Consider the following 11,242-nt stretch of genomic DNA (forward strand, 5'->3'; position numbering starts at 1 on the left):
ATTACATAGTACTTGAGGATGCTTGAACATCACACCACAAACGGGTTCCTTTCTAAACAGTGAAATTAATTTGCAGCAGCATTAATAACGACATGTTATGAAACAAAACGAATTGAAAGTCAGTAACACCAGACCAGACATCTGACCCACAGTGTAGGACCTTATTTTCAGCGGATGAGTCCCGCTTTTAAGTTTTCTGCTCGTCCTCAACGTTAAACGAGCGCATTGATATTAACCCTGTACCTATTACAACCGGAACTAGTTTCCGAGCCAGAGCGATTGTACCATCCTGACCAATCAGAATCGAGCTTCCAGCCGTGCCGTCAAAAAGCTCGGACACGCCTAGTTGTGTTCTCACTGCTCACGTGTTCTTATCGCTGCAGTCACATGACAGTTTACTTCCTTATTCCTTTCCTTTTTGCGTGACGGCACAAGAAAGCAAATGTAGCGATCGTCAAATTTAACGGCACACCGTCATACGATTCATCCCATCGCCGAGACTTGGAGATCTGTAAGATTTAATAGTCTCCTTCCCAAGGATCTGCTCTGAGAGAAAACCCGGAACAGATGATGATCCAGAGATCTTTCTAGGCGTTTGGCAGGAAAATAAGATCATTGTGTTCTCCAACTTCAGCAGAGATGTCAAAGTACACGAGTTTCCCTGCTCCCAGCGAGGATCAAAATCCATTTCAGGTGAATTTTGGATGATCTACTGGATTTATTTTATTATTATTATATATATATTTTTTTAAATAAGGTTGATCCACTAATTTTGTGTTTGTGATTTGTGTGAAATGTTCACAGGATCCTTCAGTGACACAACACAGCAACAGCACAGACTATCCCACACTGGATCTGTACAATCCCTTCGACAACAGGACCGCTGGGGTAAAGGAGAAAGATCACTGCTTATTCTTCTTCACCTTCTCATACATCATATAGGTGTATATATAGGGCTTAATAAGCAATTCAGCATTCAGGATCTTTCATTATAATCATATACATGCAGGCCTAGACACACAATTATTATTATTACTATTATTATTATTATAGTCACTGGATCGATTGATCTATCGACCTATCGATCTATCTATCATCATTAATGGATCATTTCCACAGTAGTGTCTATCACCTGAAAAGCAACTCTGCAGCTACACCATCATGGACACTACATTGATCCTAAACATGTGATCAATTTTCATGTCAGTCTCCATGGTGACCCCATCATATTAACGATGATGCTGCCTAAATGCTTTGCAGCCCACAAGATAAACAGTGACGAGAAATCTTCAGGAATAGGACGTAATTACTGCGGAATTGCCATAAAAGCAATATCTGTCCGTTTGATAGACCGAGACAGTGCAATACTACAATATTACTTCTGATAATATCTTTAATTATCACAGGAATGTGTATGAAAAATATATTCTGCTCTTGGGAAAGCGGTGCAGGAAAAAAAAGATCTTCTGTACTACACAACGAATAGGTTGGACTATCAGGGGAGATGTGTCTTAATAAAAAGGATAGTGAGTGTGGACGAGGGTGAGGGACAGGATACACACTCTAGCAATAGCACTGATCTAAAAGAGAGCTATGTTTTAATAATTGATGCGGTTTAGTGTCATTTACACTAATAATCAATTCAATTTATTTGAATTGTATAGCGCTTTTAATAATGGACATTGTCTCAAAGCAGCTTTACACAGATAATTTGGTGATAAAGAATGAATAATATGTTCTTTAAAAGTGTAAGTTTGCCGAGCCGGTGGTGAGGAGATTGAGAGGAACCAGACTCAAGAGGGAACCAATCCTCATCTGGGTTGCACCAAATGTCCAATTATTACAGTTAAACGATGTTGCGGGGTGCAGTGATGGTGATCAGAAGCAAACTGTAGTCCTGAGTGTAGTGTAGCAGACTGTTGACATTAACTAATGTCCAAATCCATCCTCAAAGCTCCTGTTCTTACTCCGTAATTTATTGAAACCATCCCCAGCTGCACAGAGTGGCCTCCAATCATAGAGAACACCATTCAGAGGCAGGCTGGGACGAGTCGGGCAGATCCGGGAAGTGGAGAGCGGCAGGAACAGTGGTCACTGGTACCTCAGGAGCATGTTTAACTAGAGAGAGAGAGAGGAGGGGTAACAGGAAGAGAAGGTTATGGATTATTATGTGTTCTTATTGTTGTATGAAAGTTAACATCACTGTGCAAGTGGGACTCCGGCAAGTCTCGCTATGGCAGCATAGCTAAAAGGGAGAACCAGAAGGTAACACAGACATGAGGGATCTCTGGGATAAGAGACGACCCACCACACCACCGTCAACGAACCTGAGTGAACGTGTGAAAGTGAGGGGACGACAGCATACATATATACCAGTTCACCAAACACTCTATACCCATGATCACTCCAGATCTGCGCCTTTACCTAAGAAAAAATCTACTGATAAAAGACTTGAATAAATAAATATGTTTTCAGCCTCAACTTGAACACTGAGACTGTGTCAGAGTCCCGAACACTGACTAGAAGGTTGTTCCATAACTGAGAGGTTTAAGAGAGAAGATCTGCCCCCTGCTGTAGTCTGCATTATTTGAGGTACCAACAAATAATGGTACATGGTCATAATGGTACAGAAGTTCACTCAGATACTGCGGCACGAGACTTTTTAATGCTTTATACGTCAGTAGTAGTATTTTATAATCAATGCAAGATTTGATTGGGAGCCAGTGTAGATTAAAACAGGGGTTATGTGGTCATATTTTCTAGATCTGGTAAAGACATTTGCTGCTGCATTCTGAACTAACTGAAGCTTATTTATGCACTCGAACACGCAGACAGTAAAGCGTCACAGTAGTCTAATCTCTTTGTAACAAAAGCATGAACTAGTTTTTCTGCATCCTGTAACGACATCGTATTTCTAATTTTAGCAATATTTCTAAGGTGACAAAAGGCGATCCTGGTAAGGAAAGGCTACAGTCAATAATCACACCAAGATCTTTGACCGCTGTACACACTGAGACATAAACACCATTCAGAGATGCTTCCTATTCAGAAAGTTTACTTCTAGCTGCATACGGTCCTAGTAAAAATACTTCCGTCTTATCCGAGTTAAGCAGAAGTCTAGATTCGATTACTTCAGTGCATTTTGTCCTTCTCCCCCATATTCTAGCCTCCACCTCCTTACGATGCCAATCCACCAGCCGCACCACCGACCATCCCGTCTCAGAACCTGCCTAGCAGGACGACTCCCACGGAACCCAGGAATTATGGATCCTACAGCACTCAGGTGCTTTTCTTTCTTTTCACTTTCCGTTTTCAACCTCTGGCTGAGAAAACCAAAAAAACCAAATGTAGAGCCACTTCAGCTCAGGATGGTCTTTTCAAACCCGAGTTCAGAAAGTAAAATTAAATCAACATGGCCGCTCACAGCACAGTGAATACAGTAGTATCTTCAACCTCTACATAAAAACCAGACATATTCAAACAAACCAAAAGGGGAAAAGCTATCCCATAATAAGCTACTCCAATATTTGTTTAATTTCCTGATCAGTGATTTGTTACCATGGTTACTAAGGTTAAAAGCGTAATATTTTCCCCAATCTAAAATCTATCTATATTTATTTATATACACTGTATGGACAAAAGTTTGTGGACACCTACCCATAAGATTTGTGTGCTTTGTAATCATCCCATTCCACATTTAGCCCCTATGTGCTCTATAATAGCCTCCACTCTTCTGGGAAGATGCTCCATTAGATTTTGGAGTGGGCTTGTGGAGATTTCTGCTCATTCATCCACAAGAGTGTTTCTACAGTCAGGTACTGAGGAGGCCTGGGGTGCACTCGGTGTTCCAAATCAACCCAAAGGTGTTCAGTAAGGTTGAGATCAGAGCTTCATAGCAGCTAATCTTCTATTTGAGCTTCATGAAACTGGCTTTGTGCACTTTGTGTCATGCTGGAACAGGTTCAGATCTATTAGTTCAAGTGAAGGGAACATTCAATGCTACTGCTACCCAAAAAAAAAAAAAACCTATAGCATTGTGTGTCTCCATCGGTTTGGAGAAGAAGCGCATATGTTTGGAAAAGTCAGGTGTCCCAATACTTTTGTCCAAACACATTTATGGCGTTTGACAAACGGCCTTATCCCTCACATTTATCTCATTCGTACATCTAAACAGCTATAGGGTTAAGGGCTTTGCTCAGGAACCCAGGAGTGGTAGTTTGGTGTGGCTGGGATTTGAACTCGGAACCTTCAGATCCAAAGTTCAATTCAAGTGTAACCTGAGTAGCTCAACCAATCTTTAATAGAAGCATCCTGGATTCCAAAATGATCAGGGAAAAGAGATAAACCGCATTCTGGCACTACATGGACACAGTGTAATATGATGGTGTATTTAGCAGTATTGTTTTTTTTTTGCAATCAGTAAAGTGGCCTTTCTAATCTCGCTCTCTCTCTGTAAAGCAGTCTGCAGTAAACAACACGACGGCTGACCTGCTGAAACAGCAGGAAGAGTTGGAGAGGAAAGCAAGGGAGCTGGAGAGGAGGGAGAGAGAGCTGGACTCCCAAAGCCGTAGCACCGGTGGAGCGTGTGAGTATACGAGTCATGAATGATGAGTACATGATTCAAGCACAATCCTTGTCTTGATGATGGTTTGATTTGTATATCAGACTGTTTTTCGTATTTCGAAAGAGTGTTCTTTGATCGATCAGACATTTGATGGAATGCGCTCTCAGATTTGAGTATTCTTTTAGTTTTGATATGGGTTTGCTAACTAATAACTATGCTTTTTGGCCAAAAGTAAACGCCCCCCTGATCGACTTTTATGGCATTTGGCAGATGCCTTTATCCAGAGCTACTTACAACCAAACAGTTAAGGATCTTGTTCCAAGGCCCAGCAGTTTCAGCTTGGTGGTGCTGGGATTTGAACTCATGACCTTCCTATCAGAGTCTAATGCCTTAACGACTGAGCTACCACCCTTATCCAGAGTGACTTACGTTTATCTCATTCATACAGTCGAGCAGCTAAGGGCCTTGCTCAGGGGCCCAAGAGTGGCAGTTTGGTGTGGCTGGGATTTAACCTCACGACCTTCGTCCAAACTCCACTGCCTTAAACACTAAGCTACCACCTTCAATATTTATTAGCTTTATTTATCAGATATTCCAGTTCATCATATTTCACAATGCATCTGCCACAGTAGGTGGCCTTCTCTTCGTGTACCCACAAAGTCTTAAGCACACAATAGTTTCTAAGAAAACCCAAAGCCCGCAGAATTTCTTAGAACTCGAGTGTCCTGCACAGAGCCCTGATTTCTAACCTCCCCTGAACACCTTTGCAATAAACTGGAACATCTCATCACAATCATCTGCACCCTTTTTTCCTCCCAATGAACCGGCTCTGACACTATTTTTAGCTCTTCCTGTATGTCCACATTTGGAATGTACGTGCGTTATGTGGTTGAGTGGCATAACTGTGTTTGTTTCAGCCTCTCAAAAGAATTGGCCTCCGTTGCCGTCTTTCTGTCCGGTGGGTCCGTGCTTCTACCACGACATTAACGTGGAGATCAGCCAGGGCTTTCAGCGCATCGTCACCACCCTGTACTACTTCTGGATGTGTAAGATGCATTTTAGTGATTATTTTTTTCTCACAAAGTAAGAGATAATGAGTTAAATCTGGTGTGATGGTACACAGTTCGAATAATTATGCAAATGTATTTAATTATGCCGTTTATTTATTTATTTTTGCTGTTAACTTATTTCATTATTTTAATTTGCTGAGTCTTTAGCATCAGTTGATTGAATATGGATTTAAATATTGAACCAAGTCAGTTAGTTGTTAAATTTTTCGTGGAGTTTATTTATACATTTTATACTATTGCATATTTATATTATCTAATAGTTATAATAATAATAATAATAATAATAATAATAATAATAATAATAATAATAATACATGCATTATGAGGTTTTAAAGTCCAAGCTTGCAGTATTCTGTTTCAACCACTAGAGGTCCAAAATTCATAGTTGGCTTTAATAGTTAATACACAATTTGTCTTGTTTTTACTTAATATTGATTAACAGATTTTTCTGTGTTTTCCTGTTGTCATTTAAATGTTTTTTTCTACATGCTCCTACATAAAGTTTCAGCATGCACTCTGGCCTTCAACTTCCTCTCCTGCCTCGCACTGTTTTGTGTGGACACGAGTAATGGTGTTGGCTTTGGCCTAGCGATCCTCTGGCTTCTGCTCTTCACCCCCTGCTCCTTTGTCTGTTGGTACAGGCCTGTGTATAAAGCTTTCAGGTATGTAACACTGGTTTGTGCAATAGTTTGCAGTACAAATGTGTTAAAAAATCTGGTGAGAAATACTAATTTTGTATTTATTAACAAAAAACAATAGTGCAAAGATTTTTCCCATTTATTTTAATTAGCTCTGGTGCAAACCACTGTAAAGAGTTGATTTGATGCACGGAAATTGCTCTATATTTCTTGTAATTAATTCAGGACGCTGAATCTCTCTCTGTCTCAACAGGAGCGATAGTTCCTTCAATTACTTTGTGTTCTTCTTCATCTTCTTCGTCCAAGTGGTGCTGTACGTCCTAATGACTATCGGCATTCCCGGCTGGGGCTTCAGGTGACGCGAATAACGTATTACAGTCCTGAATGTTTGTGCACCAGCCACTCTTCTGTTGCTCACTTGCTGTTTTCTCTGCCTTCGTCTCATTCTCTGATTATGTAGTGGATGGATAGTGGGACTTGCTGCATTGAGTAAAAATAGTGGAGTTGGGATTATCATGCTCTTGAATGCCGTGGTCTTCACTGCTCAGGCTGCCATGGGTGTGGTTCTGCTAAAGAAGGTAACCTGAAAATGATCTCTCACTCTTAAACATCTTGCACATAAACGTACACACCTTTGCTATAGGAATAGAGGGGGGGAAAACGATGTTTGTGATGCCTGCTGGGTAAAAAAAAAAAAGATGTGACCATATCAAGACTATATAGTACTATAATAGCATTTCTAATATACATTAATAAAGCAGTCTAGAGTGTGTGTGTGTGTGTGTGTGTATATATATATATATATATATATATATATATATATATATATATATATATATATATATATATATATATATATTTGCAAATTTATTAAAAATAAAAAACGAAAGGAATGTACATAAGTATTCACAGACTTTGTTATTGACACTCGAAATTAAGCTCAGGTGCACTTTCCACTGATCATTATTGAGATGTTGCTACAACTTGATTGGAGTTCACCTGTAGTAAATTCTGTTGATTGGACACGATTTGGAAAGGCACACACCTGTCTATATGAGGTCCCACAGTTAACAGTGCATATCAGAGCACAAACCGAGTCCAAAGACTTCTGAGACAGGATTGTACTAAGGCACAGATCTTATCATCTGTAAATTGAAGCAGTATGGAACCACCAAGATGCTTCCAAGCGATCCAAGGAGAAGGGCTTTAGTCAGGGTGGTGAACAAGAACCCGATGGCCTCTTTGAAAGAGCTCCAGCGTTTCTCTGTGGAGAGGAGAACCTTCCAGATGAACAACAATTTTTGCAGCATTCCACCTATCAGGCCTGTATGGTAGAGTGGCCAGACAGAAGCCAAAAAGGCTAAAAAAAAAAGGCACATGACAACCTGCCTGAAGTTTACCAAAAGGTACCTGAAGGACTCTCAGACCACGATAAGCAGAACAACCAAGCGTCGTGTCTGGAGGAAACGAGGCACCGATCATCACCTGGCCAGTACCATCCATACAGTGAAGCATGGTGGATCGATCTGAAAATGGCTGTGCAGTGATGCTCCTCATCCAACCTGATTGAGTTTGAGAGGTTCTGCAAAGAAGACTGGGAGAAATTGCCTAAAAAATAGATGTCAAGCTTGTAGCCTCAAACTCGAAAAGACTTGAGGCTGTAATTGGTGCTAAAGGAGCTTCAACAAAGTGCTGTGATTACTTATGTACATGCTTTTACTAAATAACATGATTTTTTTATTGTTTTTCATTTTTAATACATTTGCAAAGATTTCAAACAAACTTCTTTCACGTTGTAGTAATAAGGCTGTAACATAAAAAATGTGGAAAAAGTCAAGAGCTGCGTGCGAGTGTGCGTGCGAGTGTGCTTGTGTGTGTGTGTTTTTTTTGTTGTTGTTTTTGTTTTTTGAAGCAGGCTGTTTATCATAAAATAACGCTTATATGATTGAGACTAAACATTTATTATTTCCCCTGTGCTATAGATACTGTATGTAGACCCCAAACTTCACATTTCACATTAACGTGCATTTCCTGTTCGATCTCTGTTCTGGTATCTTTGTTAAATAACAGGTGAAGTAATTCGAGATTTATTTCTGTTTCTGATTTAATTCACTTCATCAGAACTAAAGGTCAAAAGTTTACCTACACCAAATTGACTGTCTTAAACAGTCTGGAAGATTCTAGAAATTGATCTAACTGACCTTTTAGAAGATATTGATTGGCCAGTGGTATAAATAGAAGTTAATTGGGAATGTACTTGTGTCTGTTTTTAAGGGCGTAGCTTTAGCGCTACATTTTTGCCTCCTGATACCATTAGAAAATTCCTCGAATTTAGCCAAGACCTCAGGAATCTAATTGTGGACTTTCACTCATCCTGTTCCTTATTAAAAACTATTACAGAATAACTTAAGGTACCACAGAGCTGCTAGGGTCAGATATAGTACATACAGAATGTGTTGAGTGGATCTCAAGCCCTGATATGAATTCCATAGAAAATGTGTGGCCTGAAATGTAAAATTTACAAACCTGACTTGTACAATGTAGCTTGTGGAAGGATACAATCAGTATTGAATATAATAAAAAAAACAGCATGTACTAATGTATGTCAAATTTTGACCCAGTGGAAATCTGATATCCTGATATCTGCTATGGGAAGTGGTAGCTCAGTGGTTAAGGCTCTGGGTTACTGATTGCCAGGTCGGGGGTTCGAGCCCTGGTATTGCCAAGCTGCCAGTTTTGGGGGACCCTCTTTGCTCCAGGGGCAGTGTATCATGTCCGAAGTAAGAATTTGACAAGGACATGTGAAAGGCATAAAAAAAAATCTCTCTTCTCCAAAAGTATTGGAACAGCAAGTCCAAATTTATTGCGATCCAGATGATTTGGTTCGCGATCAAATGTAAAAATGAGATGACCGAGCACGTTTTCAGGTTTCATTCCCGATATTTGCAACTGGATATCTAAAATAGCACGTTATTAATCCTGAAGGAAATTCCTTTTTCCAGCAACTGCTGCAAGAAACAAAAATAAATATAAGTGGGATATCAATAAAAAAATTAATGAAATATTCTATATATACAAATGTATTTTAAAAACAAAATGATACATTTGAGATCCAGCGAGTTGTAACGCGCGTATAATCTCGGCGTGCGACGAGCCGCGAGCCCATCTGAAACAGAGCCGTGCTGTGCGCCCCTGATGTCATGTCCAGTTAGGAAAAGCAGCAAGCAAACGATTAGGCATGCCGCCTTGATTCATGCAAAGTAGTGTAACATTCGGCAAGCTTGTCTCGTTTCCCTATCCGCTTTAATCGTCGGACGCCAAGATTGAAAGGCCGCTCATTTGCATTGCTTCTCTGCTTGTAGATAAGATGGTAATTCCATCACTAAGATCGTTTTTATCTCCCTCGTCCAGGTCCACTCTCTCTACAGGCAGACCGGTGCCAGCTTCCAGAAGGCCCAGGCAGAGTTTACCACCGGAGTGCTTTCTAACGAAGCCGTGCGCCAAGCGGCCGTGAACGCCACCGCCTCGGCAGCACAGGGGGCCTTCGTCGGAGCACGTTAAAATAAAAGGCAACGTGTTTGTTTTGGGGAGGTGGGGTGGGGGGGATGTAAGGTGGATAGGGGAGAATCCAATGATCAATAAGAGCCCAAAAAGGGTCTACAGAAATATGAAGAATTATGTATACTTTGTAATTTGTAGTCCGACACTGTTAACAACCAAACATTAGGCCCTTTTGCCTGTGTGTGAGTAGATACAATAGATCGAGGCAAAATTTATCTTAACATATATTTAAGTTTTGTAAGTCAATTATGCTTGTTTATCATACCTTCGGCCACTTGGCAATCATTTCTGATCGGCAGAACCGTAGTCTTTTGGCTTTTTGTTTGTTTGTTTGTTTTGTTAAAGCTCTTCATTGATATTGGGACTGTTCAGGAAAGCATTACCAAGTGGATTCAGCTTCCCCACACAGGCATTTTTCCTTCTCTCTCGCTTTTTCTCTATCTATTACTTCCTAGGAAGGTGGAAAGGTGGTAGCTCAGTGATTTAAGGCTCTGAGTTACTGATTGGAAGGTGAGGTGTTCAAGCACTGGTATCACCAAGCTGCCACCCTTGGGGCCCCTGAGCAAGGCCCTTAACCCTCTGTGCTCAACTGGCGCTGTATCATGGCTAACTCTGCTCTTTGACCCCAGCTTTCTAACATCACTGGGGTATGAAAAGAAAGCATTTCACTGTTCTGTATATGTTCTGTATATTCGTTCTGTCTATTGTTGATATGTAAAATGCTGCCTAAAAGAAATTTCCTACAAAGGCCACTCCGAGTTTTTCAAAAGGATACCTCAAGGACAAAAACCCATAATATATATTTGAAAGTCATAGGAAAGTCATGTCCTGGGTTTTGTGTTCCTGCTTGAATAAAGCATGACAAGCTTCAGAGGCGTCAGAAATTGAATACGAGTCATATTTCGGATGATTGAGTGTCATCACGGGTTCGTCTCCACTACTGTCATCAAAAATAAAAAAAAAAAATATATATATATATATATATATATATATATATATATATATATATATATATATATATATATATATATATATATATATATATATATATATATATATATATATATATATATATATATATATATATATATATATATATATATATATATATATATATATATATATATATATATATATATATATATATATATATATATATATATATATATATATATATATATATATATATATATATATATATATATATATATATATATATATATATATATATATATATATATATATATATATATATATATATATATATATATATATATATATATATATATATATATATATATATATATATATATATATATATATATATATATATATATATATATATATATATATATATATATATATATATATATATATATATATATATATATATATATATATATATATAT

The 11,242-nt window shown here is 38.8% G+C and overlaps 1 protein-coding gene across 2 annotated transcripts; it reads left to right on the forward strand.

Moving 5' to 3' along the window:
- The first annotated feature begins 373 nt into the window (after positions 1 to 373).
- Positions 374 to 10,722, forward strand: scamp3 (secretory carrier membrane protein 3). Of its 2 annotated transcripts, none has more exons than XM_046844132.1 (9): positions 374 to 693; positions 805 to 888; positions 3,167 to 3,283; positions 4,459 to 4,585; positions 5,482 to 5,610; positions 6,137 to 6,296; positions 6,526 to 6,627; positions 6,733 to 6,850; positions 9,684 to 10,722. In XM_046844132.1, the coding sequence occupies exons 1-9, from the start codon at positions 640 to 642 to the stop codon at positions 9,831 to 9,833; spliced, it is 1,041 nt and encodes a 346-aa protein (XP_046700088.1). In that variant the 5' UTR covers positions 374 to 639; the 3' UTR covers positions 9,834 to 10,722. The 2 variants fall into 2 exon arrangements, with proteins under 2 accessions (XP_046700088.1, XP_046700089.1); XM_046844133.1 differs by having other exon boundaries at positions 376 to 693; positions 4,462 to 4,585.
- Positions 10,723 to 11,242: the final 520 nt, after the last annotated feature.

Source organism: Silurus meridionalis, chromosome 29 (genome assembly GCF_014805685.1).
Source record: "Silurus meridionalis isolate SWU-2019-XX chromosome 29, ASM1480568v1, whole genome shotgun sequence".
Classification (NCBI taxonomy): domain Eukaryota; kingdom Metazoa; phylum Chordata; class Actinopteri; order Siluriformes; family Siluridae; genus Silurus; species Silurus meridionalis.

Bases quoted from the DNA above. Each gene is read 5' to 3' on its own strand.
- scamp3 (XM_046844132.1), top strand. From the start codon at position 640: ATGTCAAAGTACACGAGTTTCCCTGCTCCCAGCGAGGATCAAAATCCA. The intron at 6,297-6,525 runs GTATGTAACACT...CTGTCTCAACAG, and splicing joins CCTGTGTATAAAGCTTTCAG to GAGCGATAGTTCCTTCAATT. The intron at 6,851-9,683 runs GTAACCTGAAAA...TCCCTCGTCCAG, and splicing joins GTGTGGTTCTGCTAAAGAAG to GTCCACTCTCTCTACAGGCA.